Below are 23581 nucleotides of genomic sequence, written 5' to 3'. Positions count from 1 at the left end.
TAAAACCCCTACTCCTGCATGTCTAACTAAATATGGAGATGTATATGAGAGCTACAATGGTGCTCATTAAACTGTTTAGTCTATGCATGTATGAGGCTTGCTAGGTGAGTTGTAGAGCTAGAGGAGGAGGATGCTCAAGAGAGCTACGGGAAAAGTTTCCCCTGGTGCTCCTTATATAGAGAGCCCAGGGGATAAGGGGTGCCCTACAATACTGCACACTACACTATTTACTGTAGCTGAGTTGACTACTAGGGTCTTGTCACACTATTTATGCATCATGGTGGGCACTATTGCTCTGTAATGTGCATGGGCTTGGTACGTCTGGGTCTTGTCGTTGTCCTAGATCTTGCTCTTGTCGTATTTGGCTTGGTCATCAATCTTATCTACTTGAGGTGTTGACGGGGAGTATGCCGGTCTGAGCATGGAGCGTCCCAAGACCGGCACATGAAGGAGATATGTGGATCGGGGGGGGGGGGGTGCTTCACGTCGATGGAGGGCGCTGGATGTGACCAAGGTAACGATCGGGAAGAAGGTGGCCCAGCCGGGTTACGCCGATGTCGGCCCAGCCGGGTTACGGCGATGTCGTCCAACCGGGCTACGGCCCAACCAGGTTGCAGCTATGTCGGCCCAACCAGGTTACGGCCTAGCCGAGTTACATAGATGTTGGCCCAACCAGGTTACGACGATGTCACCTAACTGGGTTATGTCCCAACCGGGTTACGACGAAGTCAGCCCCACCGGGTTACGGCGATGTTGGCCCAGCCAGCTGGCCGTTGCTTGTTTTTATTTGTATCATCTCTATATTTGTTTGACTTGTGTCTTCTCTATCTAATGACTTTGACTTTTCTTTGTATGAACTAAATAGTGTCTTTCGTTTGAACCTCTCTTTTTTATACCCCTCGATCTGTGTTACAGCTGTAGTATCTGAACTTATGCACTAACTCAACACCACACTCACACCACACACACCCACACCACTAGTGCACAAGCTAGACCCTAGAACTATACACACAGCACACATAATTTAGGTGTCCCTAGGGAAAATTCGTTTTTGATCCCGAGCGTAGATGCTCCTGCTATGTGAACCAATCACGTTCAGTACACTTCAAAACCTGTCAGTGTATTCGGCCATGTATCCCGTTTGTAGCTCTTTCATTGAAAAAAATTAACTGAACCCATTTTGGCAGAAATAATCAATGTCTGCTCTCCCAGTCAGGTCTGCCATGGATAGACTAGCACGCTTATTAAAAGATATTGTCTGTCAATCCATCCATTGTAACCTTCCAGGACAACGGTCTGCTCGTTCCTGCCGCCACACAAGAGCAGCAACAGGCAACCGATGCCGCCCCCAATTGGCGCAAGCTGTGCAAATGTGTGCCCCACCAATCGTACATTCCTCCAGCAGTAGAAGTCGTCGCTGACGCTGCCCATCTCGAACCACTCCAGCCTGGAGATGAACAGTTCATGTCGCGGCGCCTCCCTCATGCTCCTGTCCCACTGTATCCCTTCGTAACATACACGTATGGGTCCTCTTTCACCATTTTCTGCGCGCCGTACCTGCTCTGAAAAGCCTGGCAGGCACACATCTCAGTACAAATGGATGGTCCATAAAAAGAGCTCATGTGAGCTCGGGACTAGAAACACCATGTCCTGTCCCTAGGAGCTAGTAGTTGTGGCACATATATGTGTGGAGGGGATTTGATTTGGGACCCAGAGCCCCGGTGAGACATCCCAAAAAATTCGACCGCAGCGGGACTCGAACCTGGGATGGGTTGGATGGCCGCAACGGTGAGACATCCCAAAACGATATGTAAGGGTTTTTCTATAAAATGTAATCACCGCTTCGTCAATATAAGCAGCTTTAGGGTCTTCGGACCCTACCCCTGTTCAAAAAAAAAAGAAGAAAATAACCAACCATCGAGCTATTGCTCGTTCTCCTTTCGTTTGAACCTCTAAGCCACCAACTTTGTGGTACCTGGGGTCATCCCCCGACATACATTTATTTGAAAACTCAATATCATAGTTGCATTTGTATTTTTTTTCTAAATGGATCTGAATATTTGCCGCATCTATTTTCATGGACATCTAGATATTGCCAAGTTTGTTTTCATATGAATATCGAATAGTTCAAATTATAGCTTAGGAAAGCAGAGTACTGACGCTTAGTATCGATCGGCAAAGTAGAAAATCCACCCCAGATCCGACATGTTGCATGCAGTTTTGCTTTCTTTCTTCCGTTGGCGACATGCATGCAAGGCCGGCCATGCCTCAACTCTGCACTGCCTCCGCTTTTTTATGCAGACATATGTACTGGCACACGCATACGTACGTACGTACACAAATACATGCGTGCGGCTTTCTATTAGCTGACTCGCTGTCAGTCTGTCGCTTCGCCTAAGGTTTGGCGTGCAAGCCAACCGTCTACTGTCGTCGGGTGCCAACAAACGGGCGCACACTCCGTCGTACTACCTCCGTTTCAACGAATAAGGCGCACACGTATTTCAAAACGAACTTTGATCATAAAAATTGAGCAATTTTTTTATTATTATATTATATGTAATTAGTATCATTGGATTCGTATTAAAAAGCACTTTTTAATGATACTAAAAGCGTAGCCTCATTGAAGTGCAATTAGGGGCGCAAGCCTCTAGCTAGTTTCGGGGGAATTTTTGTTTTGCCCATTTGGTTTTCTAGGCTCTCTTCACGTTGGGTATATATTTGGATACTTACATGATTTTTTCTTTATTTTTGGTTTTGATCCGTGGGTGTTCAGGGAAAATGTGAGCTTGGTTTATTTTTGCATTATGATTGGGCTGCCGACAAAGTATTTTGCTGCACAAACTTGACCGTAGAGAAAAATTGAGCTGCTTGGTTATGTGCAAATTTAGGATATGGTTACTGTCACCAAAGTAGCCGTTGCAAAAGCACACACGACAAACATAACTATTTGCACTTAGGGTGTGTTTGGTTGAGCTGTGCTGTGAATAAGTTGCTGTGAGCTGAGAACTGTGGATTTTCTGGAAGTTGTTTGGTTGTAGCAACTGTGAACTGTGAGTTTGGTTGAAAATGTCTATAATACCCCTGAGGTTCTGAGAGAATTTTCAGATGCTACTTGATCGAAAAACTTTGATATGTGCACTAATTAATATGTAATCGCCATTTCGAAACAATATTTTTAAAATTTTCATAATATTCCATACTTTTGAATAGAATGTGGCATAAAACAATTTTGGATGCCTTGGAGATAGACATGATAATATAGAAGTTGATACTTCTTCCATTTTGCCGAGTGTGATATGCATCTGATTTTGATCTAGAAATGCTTTGTACGGAGTAGTTTATACTGATGACTAGTTCACATATTGGTTTAATACGTAGATATGATTAGTCTCTTATTCAATTGTATTGACAATCTGAACACAAGCATATCCAAGTTTTGAGGTAACAATTTTCAACAATACACTGCATGCAGAAAGAACCGTAGGACGTTGTTTCCATGTGTGAGAGAGGAATAGACCAGGGTGAGGGAAGGGAGCACATAGCTTCTGCATCAGCCCGAGATTGGGCTGGAGGTGCGCAGCACCACTGGCCATGATCGGCGCTGAAGAACAAGCAGAAAAGGGGCGGCCAAACGGGAGAGTTGGTGCGGAAGAACAAGCGGAGAAGGGGCAGCCAAAGGAGCGGCCCACCGTCGGCAAGCCGGCCAAGGGGCGGCGCAGGACAGCAGGAGCGACGGAACCCTGCCACTTCTCCCTCTCGCCGACACGCACAGGGTCTGGGCTTCGTTCTGATTCGGCAAAGAAACAGCGAAACGGTACAACTTATGGAGTGGCAGTGCTGGCTGCGGCTTGTTGTGTGATTTACACATAGGAGAATCTGCTGCGTTTAGAGAATCTGGTGCCTAAAAACTTCGTTTGGTTGAGATTTCACGGTGGTAACGCAGAAGTTGGTTCTAAAATCCCAACCAAACGCACCCTTAAACACAACAATGTGCGAGTAAATCCCTCTTAACGTGGGAGATGTAGAAGATTGGTCGGATGTGATGTGCCTATTATTATTATTATTATTATTATTATTATTATTATTATTATTATTATTATTATTATTATTATTATTATTATTATTATTATTATTATTATTATCATTATCATTTATTTATAAAAACTATTGTTATTATTACTTATGAGATTGATTATCTATGGTTTGCTTAATGTTTGTTGTCTAATTAAGGGTCTGGACAACATGATTCAAAGATCTACATAGATTAAACTTGTTATCTAGCAACTCCGCGATCTCCTAGTGACAGTGGAGATATTAAAGAGAAGTGAACATAACTCGAGCAAAATGGGGAACCATTAACCTTAATGCATTGGTCTAGTCTAACGACCTTACTAATTATGCTGGCTATTGCTGATAGTAATAGGTAATTGGAGAATAGTGTCTATTGATCCCGGCATGGAGGAGCTAGATGACTCAAAGGGTTGAAGGCTTACTTGCACCCTAATATGCAAAAATCACGTTCACATATCAACTGCATTCATATATTCATTCATATGGCGGCCATGAGTGTGCGTGGGCAACGGTTTTCCGCGCTTTATACTCGGCACATAAGGCTTAATTGAGTGCCGTCGTCCACCGGTTCAAGGCGAGCTCATGCTCGTGCCCACAGTGGAGGAAACCAGTCTCTCCCCACCTTGGCGCGCTGTAGCTTGACGATCTTGCCAGTACAAGACAGGTAAGAACAATAGCAAATGCAAGACATGATAAATGGGCAACAACAGAACAATGTCGATGCAGAGCAAAGTCTGAAAATGATATGTTCTGGGTCTCGATCGACATGTGCGTACCGTATGCCGATTGGCGATTGCCGGACGAATAGACGTCGATCGTCATGGACCATGCTGCAAAGTAATAATGCGGGGTACGTTACCGATCGACGATTCCACGGTATTATTAATCTACTGTACGTGTTGCTCGTCCGTCTCCCGACGGCAACCACCGCACCGGCCGGCGTCAATCAACCAAACCAACGTGCGCCCGCGCGCCATGAATTAATTAAGCATCAAGGCTTAGTTTGCTTTGGTTGCTCCCCGATCAAGGTTCTGATTAATTAGGCGTAACGTTCGGCGAATGATCGACAAGATTATAAGATGATGATGATGATGTGAGTTTCGCCCAGCTACATGCATATGGTGGGAGCACGCACGTAGTACGGCCATCAGGTGATGCTCCATGTTTATGCAACGGCGATCGTGGCAACAACGTTCATTCATGTCGCGCCGGCGTCGCCATGGGCCGATGGCACATGCATGCCGGCGCTTGAGCGGTGGAGGAAAGCGGCTTCCGGTGGGAAGGAGGCGGCGGGCGGGCGGCCGTGCGGCAGGCAGGCAGGAAGCGACAAGCGCCGACGCGACGCGCTTCCAGCATCCCTCTACCCATATATTCAACTCGGGAGGGGAGCGCGACCTTTCTTTTTCGGACGCGTCTAGCGGGCGGCCGCGTGCCCGTTGGTGCATGTGAGCGCTCAACAAAAAAGGAAAGTTCCTGTCTGTCAGGATTGTGAGCACTCCCACCCACTCACCTCCGCGTGAGGACGCAGCCTTAAATTTCTCCACCGCCGAACGGAACCCCCACACCGCGCGCCGCCTCCGGCCACCATTCCCGCAGCGCCGCCCCCGCCAATCACATAGATACATGCCAGAAATTGGAGGTGGAGCTACTCCGGCCGTACATACATTGCCGTCATACTGGATAAAAATGGAGGTGGCTGGGGACCGGAGAGGGCTCGGGAGAGGTGTACGACGGTGAAGTACCGACCGTGGCAGGAGGAGGCAGCGGCCGGCGCTACCTATGCCACCATCGAAGTGGTGCTTCGGCTCCTCGATCTCCTCGCAGCATTAGGGTCGGACGGGGATCAGTTAGTGGTGGAACGGCGTCTCTCCGGTAGGGAATAGGAGGAGAGGAGGCTGGTGAGGCCGTGTTGACGAACGGAATTTGGAGAGGAGGCCGGCGGCGGCCGGAATCTGCAGCGTGGGCAGCGTTGACTGGGAGGCAGAGGAAAAAAAGGAAGGAAGAAGATATGTCCAGGAAGAAGATAACGATGAGGAGAGAATGAAGGGACCGGCATGTCCCACGTATAACAATCTTCACAATGGACTAATAATGCAATTTATTTGCCTTAAATCACATAAAAGTTGCCCAGCAAGACCAATTTGTTGCCTGAAGGCAAATAATAGTTGCTCAAAAATGTACTACTAGTTTGTTCACCAACAATAAATTGTAGTTAATCTGGGTACTGACGTTACACGATAGCTATTTGGGGGCGGTCTGTAAAATTAGGCTTACACCGGTGAGTTCAATAAAGCATTGGCGTGGGTTCGAGCTCAATAAAACCGTCGGTAATCCCGTGCCGGCCTCTGCGCGATGGGCGTGAATCGGGCGTGCCGGCGCCTCGTGCCATGTAGGAAAACGCCGGCGGGTCCTGCCCGTCAGAGAGACATGGCGCCAGTCGCGTTTTCAAAGACGCGTAATGTCGGTCATCGCTGGAACCCAAGGCGGCGATGACCGAACGCCTACACGCGGCGGCGGCCTAACTCCCCGTGTGTCATCAATACAACTTCGGGTTAACCTTCCCCCCCCCTCCCGCCTCATCGACACCACCGCCACCGCTCAAATCCTCCCAACCCTAGCCACCACCAGCGCTCGAATCACCACCGTCAGACAAATACACCACCGGATCCATGGCGCACAACTACGAGACCTGCGGAAGCGACGCCGGCGGCGAGCGCTCCCGCCAGTTCACCCTAGACGAGGCGGACGTCTACTTCCAGTGCAACCCGTCAACGTTGGCCGATCTACTTCCTGCAGGCGCAGTGAATGGCGGCGCCACCAGCGTACGCACCGACAAGGGCGGCGTTGAGAGCTTTTAGATATGGTTAGTCCGGTTATGGCGACCGGCAACACTCCGCGCCGCACACGAGGCCTTTTGGCGGCGTTGGCATCCGCAACGGCCAGCGAGGCAGCTTCTCCGCACCGCCGATGAAGAAGGAGGCACCAGGCTCGCTTCCACGCGGCCGCCTAGAGCTTCGCCGCCCCAAGGAGGAAGCCGCCACTGAACTCCAGCCCAGTGCGCCGCCGTGGCCACCCGCGCTCGTCGCCGGCCGCTGACCTCCCCTCCATCACTCGCGCTCATCCCCGGCCGCCGATCCTCAACCTCTATCGCACGCCATCGGGAGGACACCGCCTCCACCCCGTGCCTCGGGAGGCCCCGCGTCGCCGGGGTATCCTAACCAAGCGTCGCCGGCATCTCCCTGGTGTGCCTCAGCCACCACCCCTGTGCTCCAGGCGGTGGCGCCCCCATCTGTGGCCACCGCCGGGAGGAGAAGCTCGGTCGATCCCCTGCGTATGTGCTCTATCACCGCTAGGTGGGGAATTGGGGGAGAGGAGGCAGACGAGTCCATGTTGCGGTGCTGGTGAGCGAAAGCGGGAGAGGAGGCCAAACGGTCGCCGGATTTGGCGGCGTGTGCAGTTGACGGCGAGGCAGCGGGAGAAATCAAGGAGGAGAAAGAGAGGCCAGAGAAAGAGGATAACCTGACTACCTGAGAGAGGGGGAGAGACATTGACCGGCGGGTCCCACTGTAATACGCAAGATTGCCTATTTCTGTCACGTTGTTGCTAACAACACTAGTTGCTCAATTATGTTATTATTGTCTAACAACACACATTAGTTGCTTAATTATGTTAAATTGTTGTCTAGCAACACACAATAGTTGCTCAATTATGCTAAATTACAGTCAAACATCCTGTAGTACTTCAGTTATGTCAATTTGTTGCCAAACATTACATAATAGTTGGAAAAAAATGCTAAAATTATTTGCCACAACTCGTAGATAACTTCACAAGAACAATATGTAATTTTGTAACTAAAAATATAACTTTACAATAGTGATAGACAACTTTACACCAGCGGTGGACAACTTCAATGCTGCAATACGCAACTTATCAACATCGGTAAGCAACTTTATAACAACAGTAGGCAAATTTGTAGCTCTAGACAGCTTTGTTACACTCATGGGTAACTTATCAACATCGGATTTCAAAGTTGCTAGGTCGAACACCAAAATTACGCTGCCAGACACGAACATAGCTTTGTCGGGCATAAAAGTTGCTCCGTCGGTAGGCACTAAAAGTTGCTCCCGACGAGTACCAAAGTTGCTCTATTGGACAACAAAATTTCGTCTCTGGGCACCAAAGTTGCTCGGAGCAATACCAAAGTTGCTCTGTCGAACACCAAAAATTACCCTGCCTGACATGGACATAGCTTTTAGTCAGGCACAAAAGTTGCTCCGTCGGACACCAAAATTACGCTACTGGACACCAAAGTTGTTCTATCGGTTATCAAAGTTAGTCTGCGGGACACGAAAAGTGCACCGCTAGGCAAAAAAGTTGCTCTTTCAGGCATCAAAATTGCTCTATCGGCCACCAAAATTATGCGGTCAAACACGAACGTAGCTTTGTCAGCCACAAAAATTCTCTATCGAACACCAAAATTGCACCCTCAGACACCGAAGTTGCTCCGACGAGTACCAAAGTTGCTACACCTAAATTACGCTGCTAGACACGAACGTAGCTTTATCGGGTACCAAAGATATCTTACTTGTAATTTGTTCAAGTTGTTGGCACCAAAGTTGCTCTTTCGGATATCAAAGTTGGACACCAAAATTACGCTGCCAGACACGAAAATTGCTTTGTCAGGCATAAAAGTTGCTCTGCCAGACACAAAAATTACGTTACCAGATACAAATAATAGCTTTATCGAGTATAAAAAAATTGCTATGTAGGACACCAAAATTGCATCGCCTTGCACCAAAGTTACTCCGACAAATACCAAAGTTGCGGCGTCGGACAATGAAGTTGCGCATCGACGCGAGGCTCCAGGCTTGATCTTTGTATACATCGAGTAAAATCAAAGCTGCATCTTCCAAGCTTACAATTTTTCTTCTCCATTGGCCCTTTCTCTACTCGAGGTTAGGCTCGATCTGGTGGAGTAAGCGCACGGACACTGCTCCGATGCCGCTGCTGACCGTGAGGGGATCTGCTCCGATTGATATTGCCTGATGTGCGTACCACCGACTGGCCATACGGGGGATTTGCTCTCCACCAGAAGGGTGGCTGCGGACTCGCCGGCAAGAGGTCCATGGCCTCCGGCGTCGGCGACGAGAAGGTTCCAGGCGGCGCGACGAGCAGCAGCTCGAGCTCTTCTACGACGACGGCGCAAGGTCTGGGCGCGTGCAGTGCACTGGACGGCGAGGGCGGCGCTGCGGGCGGGTGGTCTCGGGCGGCGCGATTTGGAGAGGACGAAAGGATAATGTGGCTTGATAGTGCGTGGTGTCGTATGAGATTTGTCACGTAGCACGTGCGTTCGGGTTTTCTCTGTCCTATAGTGCGCCCGCCCAGGACTTCCGTTCAGCACGCGTCCGTCCGGAAGAATTCAGGTTCTTTTTCTCGTCCATCCCGGTCCCACCGCCACAGTGAGTGACAACCAACAACGGTTCGGTTCGTTCCGAAGAAAAAGAAAAGAAAGAAACAAAATCATCGAGTCGAGCTCCACCTCCGCCAAAAAAGAGAGAGCCTCCCACTCCCCCACCTCCTCTGTCTCTCTGTCTGTCGTCTCCACCTCCGCCCAAACCCAAACCCCTACCTGGTCCTCCTCCCCCTCCCCACCCACACCCAGGCCGGCGGCCGGCCATGGACGCGCCGCGGAGGGAGCGGAGGCACCACCGGAAGACCCCGTCCGCGCGCGCGGGGTACGGCGACGTCTTCGGGGGCCCGCCGCGCTTCGGGGCCGCGGGCCCGCCGCCGCTAGACTACGCCGAGGTCTTCGCCGCCACCTGCTCCATTCCCTACCTCGACCTGCCGCCCGTCGCCGCTGCAGACGACGGCGGGGGCCTCTTCTCCTCCGCCCGGCGCCGCGACGAATACGGGGAGATCTTCGGCGGGTTCCGGTTCGCCGACTTCGCCGCGCCCTACCACGACCTGTTCCCGCCCGCGCCCGCGCCCGCAACGGAGGAGGAGGAGGAGGACATCGCCTCGTCCAGCGCCAGCGCCAGCGCCAGCGGCAGCTCCTCCAGGTTCGTTCGCGCCGCGCCGCGCCCTTCCTTCCCGCCCGCCACACCGCCTGCCCCTCTACCTGGAATGCTTCTCCCAGGTTTGATTTGGATCAACTGGGCTGAGTGTGCCATTCGCCTCACCTCGAATACTACAATTTTCAGGACCCGGGCGGGGTTGCAAGGTAGACACCGCTGCGATTCCGGATTCCGTCCTTCCGTTGCCCCCAAATGCCCATCGCTTCCATGTCTCCTCGCGAGTCTGCGAGTGTGATGAGGATTTCTCAACCTTTCCCCCTCCCCCATCATCCCTTTTCTTCCACTCGTAAAGGCGGCCGTATTTCTAGTCTACGATTCCGAGCTTTAGAGCCTGGCTTTAGAGAGATGCCCACTTAGGACGGAGCATCAACAATTCCTCAAACCACCGTCGAACTCCTCCTTTATTGCTTCCGAAATTAATTAAGCCTCAAAACGGTGAGCTGTATTTGCGTACGCTGCTGCCATCACAGCCTGGCCTCGCCTCGCCTCGCCTGCGCGTCTAGGGTATTCAGGCCAGCAGTAGCATGCCTTGATGTCGGAATTAACATGTCTGCCTGTGTTGGTTGGGTATGCGTCAATCGTGGTGTCCTCGTCTTGTTAGGTCATACGTAGCTTCTCCTATGGTCCAAGGACTTCACTACCACCAGCTTGTTCTCCATGTGGATAGAAAAGCTGTACTGTGAGTTGAAACACAAATATTCAGTGAGGGTGACATTGATAGGGTTGGAAGGCTTTTCGGGGGCCAAGCTTGCTGCCGATAATCGCACTCTCTGCCTTTTGCAACTGCATGCTTCAGATTGGTGCCAGCCTGCCACGTAGTCGTGGAACAAATGTATGCCTTAGATTGCAACTGCATGCTTCAGATTGGTGTACGCCTGCCACGTAGTCGTGGAAACAAGTTTAAGCTTAAGACCGGTGTCAGCCTGCCGTGTAGTCATGGAACAAGTGTATGCCTTAGATTGGTCCAAGTTTGTGTGCTCAGCTGACCATCTTATGTTGGTTCTCCATATAGGTATATCCATATGTGACGTTGTTGGACGTGCTTCTATTGGTGGTTATAGCTGGTGTACCGTACTAGTAATAGGTACATCATTATTTTGTCGTCTTTGGACCGGTAATAGGCATCTCTTAATTTGCTCACTGCTCTTTTCTTTATGATTGTTGTTTCCTATTACATGTCACATTTGTGTTGGCTGCCCTCATACGAATTGGTCCCACCATAACGGGTAGCTCCAAAATAATGACACTTTCCTTATGTTATGCGAAACAGCCACCGCCATTAGTCGCCTAAACATTTCCTGTGGGAGTAGCCACTGCCATACCGAAATAAGAGCTACCTGAGCTAAGCAATATAGCTGAAATCAGCCAGATCAGTGCTAAATGCAGTGTCAAAAACACCACTAGTGGAACGTTTGGTTTATGTTTCACACTGCAACAAGCGCTTTCGATGAGTGCCACGATATCTACAAGCTAGACACAAGAAGTTGGTGTTGCCAGGGAGCATTATTACAAGCTTCATTGCTAGGCTACTGCTGGTTGGAATAGAAAAGCAGAATGACTACGTTGTGAGTTATGAGATGGACATCACGTTGATTTCCCTCTGCTATTGGTAATTGGCAATTGGCATGGAAAGTCCCTTTTCCTGTCAGTTCCCTTCGTTTTAGTTCACGTCAATGTCAACAAATGGGTTGAACAGATCCATTGTCTGGGATAGAGAGGACGGACCTGGTGGTGGGGCCACCTCTAACATCTCAACCAGCAGAAACATATCACATGATAGGAAACAACAGGGGTGATCACACTGGGGTAGGACAGGTAAGTGCTGCTGTGTAAGACTAATGTAACTTTTGACATATGGTTATCTGGATGCATACGGAATTATCATATTGATTGGACAGATTCTTACTATGGAACGTATTTACTGCTACGGCACCTCTACGCACGGATTGAAGTCCATGAACTATGTGCTGCAACGTTAATCTGGATAGGATCATAGAATGCTAGTGCCTGACATTGCTATGCTATACTATTTATATCCGTGATATCTACTGGTTGTGATCAACCTATGAATTTGTTTTCTTGTCAGGTCTGTCTCCAAGAAATAATTTGCACTCCTTGTGATTCCAACATAAATCTGAAATGGATCATATCATTTGAATATTGAATCTGCAAAATTTGTTGATTAATTGGACCAATTGTGTTAGTATGGGCGTGCTATATGTTTGAGGTGGCATCTTATAATATCAAAATTAGCAACATATTCACATCTGTCTCTACAGACATATGAATACAAAAAATTTAGACAACATCCTCTTCAAACAAGCATATATTTTACAGTATTATAGACACCTCAGATTCTGGCATGCATTATTTGTCCATGGACAAGAGGCTTCTCAATTTTCACATAGCTGATATTTGGAACTTACTAGGCATTCTTCCTAAGGCTGCCCAGTGGTGCCATAATATAGTATGTAAAACTAGATAGTTCCTTTTATGCAGAATCAGAATCCATTATTTTACTGTACTCGTTTCAAATTAGTTTTATAGCTTCTTTCTTTCATTCATGGTATGATATAATATGAATACCCCTTCTACAATTTTTAAATGTACCTTTGCTAAAGTGTAGTTCTGTGCTACTTGAGCTGTCCCTTATGTTACCACTTACAACTTGTAGTGAACCATATTAACATTTTTTATTTATTCATGCTTGTTGCTCTTGAACTTGCTTTGATAGTTGAAGTACACCACTGATTTAATTTTTAACAGATCATCGATAAACAATGAATCTAGGCGACTTGATGCTGAGAAATCTGCGCTCCATCAACACTTCAAAGAGCACGAGTCTTCTCCAATGTCCTTCCCTCCGGAGAGTCAGGAATTTGTCATGTCATATTGCAAGACTACCCAGGCAAAACCGAATGATCTAATTGAGATGACTACTTGCACAGTTCACCCTTCAGTGGATCATGTGGTTGGTTCTTCGAATTTTTCACATGCCCCAGCAACTAATCATGTTTCAAAAATAGATAATGGTATAATGACTAATGGAGACAGAGGGAAGAAGCCCCCCTCAATCTCTGTAACTGCAAAGGTGCGAAGTCCTGAGATTGACTTCAGTTTTGATCAGAAGCAGCACAGACCAGAATGTCTACCTCTTTCCGAAAATGTTCCTGCAAATGAAAGTAACCAGAAATCTCATATTTCTGCAACGCCCAGTAATGGAGACAGAGGGAAGAAGCCCCCCTCAACCTCTGTAACTGCAAAGGTGCGAAGTCCTGAGATTGACTTCAGTTTTGATCAGAAGCAGCACAGACCAGAATGTCTACCTCTTTCCGAAAATGTTCCTGCAAATGAAAGTAACCAGAAATCTCATATTTCTGCAACGCCCAGTAATGGAGACAGAGGGAAGAAGCCCCCCTCAACCTTTGTAGCTGCCAAGGTGAGAAGTCCTGAGATTGACTTCAGTTTTCATCAGAAGCAGCATGTACCAGAATGTCCACCTCTTTCTGAAAATGTTTCTGAAAATGGAAGTAACCAGAAATCTGATATTCTTGCAACACCCAGCAATGGAAAACCTTTTGCAGATTATGCATTTATGAGGGTATCTAATGTTAATGTGCAGACACAACCAAAAGTACCACTACAACCTTTGGCGCAGCAACCTAAAGTGCTAAACAAGAAAGAAAGTGCAGCAAAGGGAGATCTACATCTTGACAGTGACACTCCAATTTCTGTCCATGTTGCTTCAAGTACCAATGTGCCTCGAACTGAAAAAAGAGCTGATCCTGCTTTGTCTTACACTGAGGCCAATCCGAGTTCTGCTGCAGACGCTATGAAGGAGGCAATGGAATATGCTGATGCTAGGTTAAGAGCTGCAAAGGAACTAATGGAGAGAAAAGGTGACAGTTTTAAAATTCGAAAGAAGCCCAGTCATCACAGAAGCACAAGATCTGTAGAAATCAAGGCTCCTGTAGAGGTATATACATTTGAGGAAAACATGTCAATGAAAAATCCAGCAAAAGGACATAATTTTGTGTTGGACAAGCACCAAGGTAATGCTGTCAGAACGAATCATTGTGATGACAGTGGAAGAAAGGTACTGCCATTTGAGAAGCCTAAGCAGATGATGCGAACTTGCACTATGCCATGTCAAAATTCCAGTAAATTAGAGAAACTAGGTAACTGGAGATCAGGTGATGAATTTTTTGAGCTTACTGGAGATGATCAGAAATGCCAGACTGATACAGCCAGGGGGGAAGAAGATAATTGTGGGACATCAAAGACTGTCACTGAGCCCAGAAAGGTCCAAGAAGGTAAAGTTGAAGTTACCATGCAAGACTCTGACCTTGGAAGACATGAAAAACCGCGGGTTGTTAATTATCACAGCGATTTGGAAGTGAAACATGAAAGTCGGAAAGAAGATAACACAGTTCAATTGGATAAAGGAGAAGATATGGTGTCTGCAATGCTGGAAGCTTCTACAGAATATATGGCACACAAAGGTATTGATAGCTCCCATTGTGAGGAACTTGTGACTGTTGGAAATTCTGAAGGAAGCCACGATGATGGGAGTGTTGACCTTCCTTCTGTGAGCAAGGTCTCTCCTGAATTAGACTTCATCAAGGATGTTCCTAGTTCACGCTCAACTTCTTCGTCTGTTAACTACGCCAATGATCTGAAACATCTTGGTAATAGTAATATGAGTTCAGTAGAAGGAACATTGAAGGAGTCCGAAAAGAGTGAAGGAGGACTAGAGGTACGATGTGATTATGAGATCCAAAGCACTTCAGGGAGTAGTAAAACATTACAAGAACCTCCAGAAGTTGCTGATGTTTATAATTCCCAAGCAAGTCAAATTAAATCATTGATTTTAGAGGAACTTGAAAGATCTGATCTAACTCAAACTTCCCCAAGGGTCGAGAGTACATCTGAGCTTGAAGCTGAAACCTATGGAAGGGAAAAGTTTAGTTTTATTGGTGAATCATACCTGCATAATGAAAACGAAATACCTTGTGAATCACTAATCTCTGAAGTAGAGAAAGTTGAAACTGAAGTGGAACTTTATCCACACACACATACTGAAGAGTCTGTTCCAGATGAGGATGTTAAGTGTACTGAACAGAGTGATATTACTTTGCAAACCAATAATCCTGTAGTGTCATCTGTGCTGAATGTATTCGAGGTAGCCAGCAAATTGATTAAAGGGGACGTTGATCAGGAAATCCAAGGTTCATTAGGGCCTAGCGAAGTGGAAGACAGAACAGAAGAAGGGACTGATAGACCTGTCTCCGTTTGTGAACGGAAAGAAGCAGAAGAAACCCCCTCAGAAAATAATGAGAAGACAGATACGGAGGAAGAATCAGCTCATGCTAATCAGGAGGATCAAAAGGCATCTGTATCTGATACTAACGAAGGACAAGTTGATGTAGATGCACGGGGTAAGATAACAGTTGATAAAATGGAAAGTGTGATAAGTTCTGAAGATGAGATTACCATGAAATCTGCTAATGATTGCCCCACCATAGTAACAATAAATTCAAAGGACGAGCTAGCTTTCTGTCCAGAAATGAGTACGGACGTGCAGCACTTGACTCAAAATGCTGAATCTGCTATTTCTCAGACATCTAATGAAAATGTTCCTGGTGTTGACAAGACCAAAGAGGTGCGCAAAGAAGCAGCAAGAGAATTACCTACAGAAATATCTAGAACATCTGAAGAAGAGAAAAGCAGTGCAAACAAAATGGAAGGAAAAGACTCTAGAGAAAGGATATCAAAGGCAGAACAAAAGCATCAACATGTTCATTTGGAGAAGAATGACAGTGTGCCTAAATCTGCAGAAAGTTCATTCCCAGTTTCCGCTGAGGTGTCAAGAAAAGAGACACCTGGGCCTCAGAGAAGCAAAGAGAGGGGGAGTACAAAATCAGAAAAGGAAAGAGAGGACAGAGAGGCTGCTCAAAGACTTGAAGAAGCAAAAGAAAGGCAAAAGATATTTGAGAAAGAAAGAGAAAATGCCGAAGACAGTGAAAGAAAAAGAAAGGAAGAGCAGGAGAGGGAAAGGGAAAGGGAAAAGGATAAACTTGCTGTTGAAAGAGCTACAAGAGAAGCCCACGAGAGGGCATTTAATAATGCTCGTGAGATGGCAGAAAAAATGGCATTGGAAAGGATTGCGGCGGCACGCCAAAGGGCTTCTGCTGAGGCCCGACAAAAAGAAGAGAGAGCAAATGCCGAAGCTCGGATAAAAGCAGAACGGGCTGCAGTCGAAAGAGCAACTGCAGAAGCTCGGGAGAGGGCGATTAAAAAGGCTAAGGCTGAGAAGGCTGCTGCAGAGGCAAGAGAACGCAGGGAACAAATCAGATCCTCTTCCAAGGTTAGTTGTACGCCCAGTAATCTGGCAGGTGGTGTTTGTTGGTATAATATATCATCTAAAATAGTGAAGCCACTTCAAATGTTACTATCGTTATTATTATTCAAAATACTGGCTAGATCTGAATCCTGGTCTCTGGATGTGCAGGATATTCGACAGGACACTCATTCTCAAAGAGCAACTTCTAGTGGCTCCTTAAGAAACCCAGATTCTAGTAGCAAAGGTACTCATTACTTCCATATGTTTTATTGTAACAAGCGAGGTTACCTGTTTCCACTAAGCAAAATGCATGGAAGTTCCAGTATTTTGTTCTGTTATGGCATGATTTTAGTAGTTTTGCATTTATGGTCTCTTAAAAATTTAAAAATGAATTGGTGAGCTAACATATAAATGTTTTGTTGGCTGTAGTGGTTGATGCTGAGTCGGGTTTAAGGCATAAAGCAAGAATAGAGAGGCATCAACGCACAACTGAGCGAGTGGTATGCATGTTTTGTTTTTCTAGTTTTACTTTCTTTATGTTTTTGCAGTGGTTGTTGTGCTGATATGCATTGCTAATTGCAGTCAAAAGCCCTCGCTGAGAAGAACATGCGCGACCTGATGGTTCAGAGAGAGCAGGCAGAGAAACATGTAAGACATTTTTAGGCACGGAAAGGACCATCTTCTCACTGCACCAACAATTTTTATTCATTGTTTGCCTTTTTTTCCTGTTTCAGAGGATGGCTGATTTCCTGGATCCTGAGGTTAAGAGGTGGTCAAACGGAAAGGAAGGAAATCTGCGAGCCCTGTTGTCCACTTTGCAATATGTAAGCCGTTCTGTGTCATGTGTCAACACATTCATAGATCTCTTACACAGATAAGCAAGATAAGGCAGAACAGAAATATCACCGTGCTTCTTACTCTTGTCCTGGCAGATTCTTGGAGCTGATAGTGGTTGGCAGCCAGTGCCACTTACAGACCTCATCACAGCCGCCGCGGTGAAGAAGGCCTACAGGAAGGCAACTCTGTGTGTCCACCCGGATAAATTGCAGCAAAGGGGTGCTACAATCAGGCAGAAGTACATCTGTGAGAAAGTTTTTGACCTTCTCAAGGTTTGTGCCATGTCTTCTTTTTAGTACGACTGTGGTGCTCTGGTCCAGTTTGATCCTTCAATTTCCAAAATTGTAGATTTGGTCTGTGCAAAGAACCCACATAGCACTCTAATTCATACATTCTTTTTATGTCCAACGTTGCAGGATGCTTGGAACAAGTTCACCTCAGAGGAGCGCTAGGACCGACAGATAGGTGGGAACAAAGAAGCCAATTTATTTTGGAGTAGCATTTGCATAGCCATATTGTTAGTTTTTTCATTCAATATTCGTGTAAATATGCAGCTCTAGGTATGTAGCATCATGCCAAGTTGACCGTGCATGTCTCTCCTTAATTAGTAGCAGTTCCGTATGTGACTGGAAGTGATTCATTTGAAAGAGCTCCGTGGTTGTGCTCCTAGCTTTTTGGAAATTAGTTATGTTCCAGGACTAGGTAACATGTCGCCGTTTTTTATGTTTGTTTCACGGGAGATAAGTAGCCTAGCAGGGCAAAGATGCACAGGCAGGAGGTGCCTTGTCTTGACTCTTGAGCCGCATCCCACAGGGAGGAAATGCCATCTCGTGGAGTTGAAAGTGAGAAACTGAAGGACGTCGCACTGCGAAACTCAAGTTTCCCGCTGCGGCCCTGGATTACCTAGTTCTGAACTTCTGACTCTTACTGATTTTGGGACTGCGAGATGACTCATGGAGGACAACTGAAAAACTTCTACAAACAGTTCACTAACCAAATATTTAGTAGGGCAAGCTTGAGCTTGGGCTAAGATAGAACGTACCCCAGATGACGTAGGGGACAGTCATTCAGGAACTTGACGGTAGATGTCAGGCAACTTCGATGATGGAGGCAACGGAAAAATCCCATATTTTTCAAGTTTTATTTACAGGATCGATCCCCCAGAAGAGTCTGCTGCCACTTCAACTCGACGCGCACGCACGCAGCTTTATTATTACAGGGGAAGAACGACTACTACTAGGAGTACTTGCTTTGCTACTGATGCTTGCTGCATGAGCCGTCTCTCGTCCCAGCTCCCAACTTCTACCGTCCCGCCAGGGGCCCTATCTTCTTCCTTGTCTGAATGAACTTCAGGTCGGCAGCTCTGGGCTACCGCCAACACTCGAAAAAGATGCAGCTGCCGCGGCGAAGGCGGCGTTCTACACTACGGTGCCGTCCTTCACGGTTGCATTCTTCAGTATCACCACGATCCCGGACCTGATGTAGTACCCTTCCTCTGGCCGATCAGCCTCCTGGACGCCCTGTCATGACCAAACCAACAGTAGTGGCAAGGTTCAGAGCGGGGTTTATACTTTTCTCAAAACATTGGGTTCAGAAGAGTTTGAGCTCTGACTGAAGGAGCATCTTACCTCGCTGTTCGCGATGACCACGTCCCTTCCGATCCTAGCGTTCATGTCGATGATGCAGTTGCTACATATACAACACACCAACGAATATAATGTATCAGATCATGTGCTAAACAGTACGCATACTGTGTCAGTATCCAGGTCAACCTCCTCACCTCAGCTTGGAGTTCTCCCCAACACCGATGGGGACCTTGCCCTCGGACAGCAGCCCCGAGATCTCGTCCTCGGTCTCGTACAGATCCGCACCCATCATCATCGCGTTCTGCAAACGCCATTGAAAAGAATGACCGTTACACGAACTGCATTTCACAGACGCTACTACATATTATGAATTTTCAGATGATGGTGGTGTGGAAACTGGAAAGCAAACCTTGAGCACAGATCCGGAGTTTAGGCGTGAACGGACGCCGATGATAGAGTGCTCAATGGTGCACTCGCGCAGGAAGCAACCATGTGAAATGATCGCTTCTTTGATCTGCAAACATGGATCCAGAGATCAGATAGGCCTAGATTACATATAGTACTTTGGATAGCAAGTTTATTCCGTGCGACACGTACCCTGCACTTGTCGGACTTTGTTGGTGGCAAGTATCGAGGCGAAGTGAAGAAGGGAGTCTTTGGGTCATAAAACTCAAACTTTGGAGGCTGCAATGACGAAATATGTGAGGAAAGATTGAAATTGGCTGATATTTTAGTCCAACTGAAAACAGCACTTTATCATTTATCAGATTATTTTAGTCCAGTTTAATTTTACAGTTGCAGTACATCAAATTTGGAAGCAACAGTTTCAAAAAGAATCTGGAAGCAACCAAGGCTAAATATCACCTGCTCGCAGAGTGCCATGTTTGCATCGAAGAACGATCTGATTGTTCCAATGTCCTCCCAGTAGTCAGTGAAGACATATGCCTGACAACAATAGAGTGAAATAAATGACATACCAGTTTTTTCAGACTGCATTTGATGCAGCACTACCTCCCCAGCTGCTGCAGATTTTTCAAATGGGGCAACACACTACCTATACAATGAGTGGAGTTCACATATAAAATTTACCTGTACATTGTGATCATGTAGAGCTCTCGGGAGGATTTCAGACCCAAAGTCATGTAGTTCTGTGTATCTTGACCTGAGAATGCCAACATTAGAATGCAGAGCCAAAGGAGAACCATGCATCGCAAAGACCGGGTTCTTACTTTAGAAGGTTCAAAAGAACTTCTCTTTTGAAGACATAAACTCCCATGGAAGCAATGTAGGGATTTTTGGCTGGATCATCTATGGCAAAATTGAGAAAGCTGGTATCCACTTTCTGCAGTGATCAATAGTTTAAGTTTTAGATAGTGCAAATCTGTTAGTGTGAACATATATCTGACTGTGAGCAAGGTGAGTGCTAACCATTGCCTCCAAGTCCGCGCCCTTTGGCTTCTCAGAAAACTGGATCACTCGACCTGAACTGTCGAACTTCACTAGTCCATATTCGGATGCCCGGCTTCCAAAACAACGAAGAACAAATCAGGATGCAGTGCAACTTCAGAAGGAATCGAGGATACAGAACAACAGCCAATACCTTTCTCCAACAGGGGCACATGATAGAGTAATGTCAGCATTGTCATCAACATGTTTCTGTAAATTATGTGTGCCACAGGGTCAGCCAGTTCAAAATAAAACATACAGTAGGGCAGGTGAAAGAGGCAATCACAAACCTGCACAAGCTCCATGTAATCCATGCGATAAAGCTGGTCCCCCGACAAGATCAAAATGTGCTCGATAGATTTATGCTTATAATAGTCCTGGAAAGGTACATAGAACATAACAAGCATTACTTTGAGAATGCATACATACAAGTATGAGGTTCAAGAAGGGCCATGTGCTCCTAGATACTCTTCTCACCTCAAGTACCCAGATAAATTTTCTGACCGCATCTGCGGTTCCCCGGAACCATCCAGCAGCCTCCCCAGGCATTTGCGTTGCGGCCAATACCTATTTATTTGTTAGAAAAAAAGGCTCAGTCAACGTGTGATGTAACCGGCAAAGACATCAGAACAAAATCGTAAGAAAACATAAGACTATGTATCAAGAACTTGAGGTGAATTACCTCAACAGATCCATCAGTGAAATTGATCCCCCCGCCGAGGTACGTGCGGTGAATGTGACGATTAAGAGATGCCGAGTTGAACTGAGTCATCACGAATATCTTGTTTATGCCACTGTTGAAGCAGTTGCTCATGGGAATATCGATAAGCCTGTAACATCCTCCAATAGGAACCTGAGGGATGCAACAAAAGGAAAGGAACAAGATTCAGGCCTGTGATCTGAAGATGACTGGACGAGTAGTCACTGATAGCCTTGATCTTGACATCATGTCTCTTAAAGTGGGGGGCATCATTGGGGCCGGCTACAGAAACCACTGCTGCCGCTAATAATAATTTAAACACGATGCAGTGCTACTGAATGAGCTGTACTTCAACTAGTCCTATCCAAATCAATTGCCATGTGCCGATAGTAGTAACAATTGAAAATAATGAGAATTCAGATTCCTGTCTACTTAATGCTGGGATATCATCTGGAACATACTATCTGCAAACCACATCCGTTCCTTCAGTTGAAATGCATCAAGTTGAGAGTAAATAAATCTAGAAAGTTATAGCACTGGATGATGAAAATGTGTTATCTTACTGCTACTAATAATTTATAAACACTATGCAGTGCTACGGAATGAGCTGTACATAAACTGGTCTTATCCAAACCAATGCCATGTGCAAATAATAACTACCGTAGTAGTACTGAGATTTCATATTCCTGTCTACTTATAGCTGGGATATCATCTGGAACATATCTGCGAATGACAGAGACTTTTCTTATTCGTTCCTTGAGTTGAGATCTATCAACTTGACACTAAATAAACCTAGAAAGTTAGCACAGTCGAAATGGATGGTGACAATGTGTTGTCTTACAGCAGGCGTGGCCCTTGTGCTGGTGAGAGGGAAGAGCTGAGTCCCGGTGCCGCCGCCCAGTATGACCGCCGCAACCTCGTTCGGATCGGCGTAGTTCCTCCGGAAGGACGACCGGACGACCTGCGACTTTTTCGCATCAAGAAAATCAGAGATGCCAACGAAAGTGAAAAAGCGTGCCCTTAAAATGTGATCACCTGAAGAGATGAGACTTACAAGGGTGTCCGGGCTGGCGTCGGAGGTGAGCACGCACTGCGCGCCGTTGGCGGCGCCTCCCCCTCTGGTGCCGTTGCACTTCCTCCTCAGCGCCATCTCGTGCCTGAGGCTGCTGCTGTCCCCGACCTTGAGCCTCTCGCACCCGTTGTTGGCGCTCCTCACCGGGCACACGCACGCTTTGCCCTCCAGCGGGAGCACGCTGCTGAACTGCATCGATGACATCGGCCCTGCAACTGCACAGGACCACGACCATCAGCAAACAAGGAAAGCTTGAAGAACTCCTTGACTGAACTAGATTTTAGATTTTTTTTTTGCGAAATATCAGCCGATCTATTGATAATCACGCATAGTAGTAGAAAGAGCTCAAAAAGTAGTACTACTAAAAATTATTGATGAACTCCCACGTCCAGCACCAAAAGCAGCTGGAACTTGTATGTATTTTGTAAAGTGCTTAATGATCACGGAAAAAAGGGGATCAGTCAGTCATACTAGGCGCTCGCGCGCGGCGCTGCTGATGATTCACGGGCCGGGCAGAGATGGAAAGGTATGAATCAAGGACCTTATTTTCGGCCCCTGTTTTTCAGGAGAGAGAGGGTGACGCGCGTGAATCACGAGATCCTGTGATGTGGTGGCTGAACCCAAAAGGAAGCAAAGCTGAATATATATGCCCGAAAATTTGCGTGTAGGCTCCAGGGTCCAAACCGAACGCAGCTCCTTCACTCACTCACTGGAATGCTTTGCAGGAGGAATTCATGTGAGTATGCTGGAGAGTTGGATAACACACACCGCTTGCAGAGGGGAAGCTTGTCGACCCAAGAAAGTAGTATAGTAGTATTTATAAGTAGAATGGTAATGATGAAACGGAGGTGGTGAGTGGCCGAAAAATTGGAAGAAAGGCGAATGCGCAGGATCCAAGGACGACGACTTGCTAGGTTTTTGGGAAGCAAAAACAAAACAAAAACAAGTTGGCCGTACGTAGTAGAGATGAAGAATCAGGCTGTATACAGAGGGAGTGACCGATAACTGAAGTACTAGTAATAATAATATAATATTCAGTGTAATCAATCAATTTAATCAGGCGAAAGAAAAGAAATTAATCATCAGGCTAGGAAAATAAATAAATAAAAATCTGCGTATTATTATTATTATTGGAAACTGATGATGAAACTAACTGGGAACCGCGCGCGCGTGATCCTAGCCGGCCGGCGGTCACCTCCGCCCCAAGAATTTCCTGACAGATCCGGCCTGACGGATGATCCCGGAGCCATACCCCTGCAGGGTGCAGGAGACCCGGCGTCGGCGGTGGGTGCCAGGCGTCATGACTCGCCGGCGCGCGGGCATCTGATCCACCGCGCGCGCGCGAGCGCGCGCTGTGACTGTCGCCGACACAGGCAGACGGAAACGGAGAAATGTAGGGCAAAATCCGGTTTGCGGCGAGGAGAGAATCCGTCGTAGAGGAACGGACATGGC

At 46.9% G+C, this 23581-nt stretch overlaps 2 protein-coding genes across 3 annotated transcripts; one reads left to right on the top strand and one right to left on the bottom strand.

Annotated features, from left to right (window-relative positions):
• Nucleotides 1-9747: 9747 nt before the first annotated feature.
• Nucleotides 9748-17994, top strand: LOC124648217 (calponin homology domain-containing protein DDB_G0272472-like). Its single transcript, XM_047188012.1, has 8 exons — nt 9748-10130; nt 12912-16512; nt 16657-16732; nt 16918-16988; nt 17071-17136; nt 17223-17312; nt 17421-17597; nt 17742-17994. Exons 1-8 carry the CDS (start codon nt 9748-9750, stop codon nt 17775-17777), a joined length of 4500 nt encoding a protein of 1499 aa, XP_047043968.1. The 3' UTR covers nt 17778-17994.
• A 495-nt stretch (nt 17995-18489) lies between these two features.
• Nucleotides 18490-22619, bottom strand: LOC124649382 (glucose-1-phosphate adenylyltransferase large subunit 1, chloroplastic/amyloplastic). Of its 2 annotated transcripts, XM_047189030.1 has the most exons (16): nt 22601-22619; nt 22112-22344; nt 21899-22024; nt 21040-21210; nt 20835-20924; nt 20648-20734; nt 20512-20567; nt 20340-20433; nt 20141-20253; nt 20001-20073; nt 19776-19856; nt 19509-19595; nt 19321-19425; nt 19106-19212; nt 18954-19014; nt 18490-18845 (listed from the first exon to the last, which is right to left on the bottom strand). In XM_047189030.1, exons 2-16 carry the CDS (start codon nt 22331-22333, stop codon nt 18744-18746), a joined length of 1575 nt encoding a protein of 524 aa, XP_047044986.1. In that variant the 5' UTR covers nt 22334-22344; nt 22601-22619; the 3' UTR covers nt 18490-18743. The 2 variants fall into 2 exon arrangements, with proteins under 2 accessions (XP_047044986.1, XP_047044987.1); XM_047189031.1 differs by lacking the exon at nt 22601-22619 and having other exon boundaries at nt 21899-22018; nt 22112-22486.
• Between the last annotated feature and the right edge of the window lie 962 nt (nt 22620-23581).

This window comes from Lolium rigidum, chromosome 4 (assembly GCF_022539505.1).
Source record: "Lolium rigidum isolate FL_2022 chromosome 4, APGP_CSIRO_Lrig_0.1, whole genome shotgun sequence".
Lineage (NCBI taxonomy): Eukaryota > Viridiplantae > Streptophyta > Magnoliopsida > Poales > Poaceae > Lolium > Lolium rigidum.
Note: the sequence above shows the minus strand (reverse complement) of the source record. Positions and strands in the feature narration are given on the sequence as shown.

Bases quoted from the DNA above. Each gene is read 5' to 3' on its own strand.
- LOC124648217 (XM_047188012.1), top strand. From the start codon at position 9,748: ATGGACGCGCCGCGGAGGGAGCGGAGGCACCACCGGAAGACCCCGTCC. The intron at 10,131-12,911 runs GTTCGTTCGCGC...AATTTTTAACAG, and splicing joins GCCAGCGGCAGCTCCTCCAG to ATCATCGATAAACAATGAAT. The intron at 17,598-17,741 runs GTTTGTGCCATG...CCAACGTTGCAG, and splicing joins AAGTTTTTGACCTTCTCAAG to GATGCTTGGAACAAGTTCAC.
- LOC124649382 (XM_047189030.1), bottom strand. From the start codon at position 22,333: ATGTCATCGATGCAGTTCAGCAGCGTGCTCCCGCTGGAGGGCAAAGCG. The intron at 21,211-21,898 runs GTAAGACAACAC...TGCATCCCTCAG, and splicing joins GCACAAGGGCCACGCCTGCT to GTTCCTATTGGAGGATGTTA. The intron at 19,857-20,000 runs GTAAATTTTATA...TATTGTTGTCAG, and splicing joins TACATGATCACAATGTACAG to GCATATGTCTTCACTGACTA.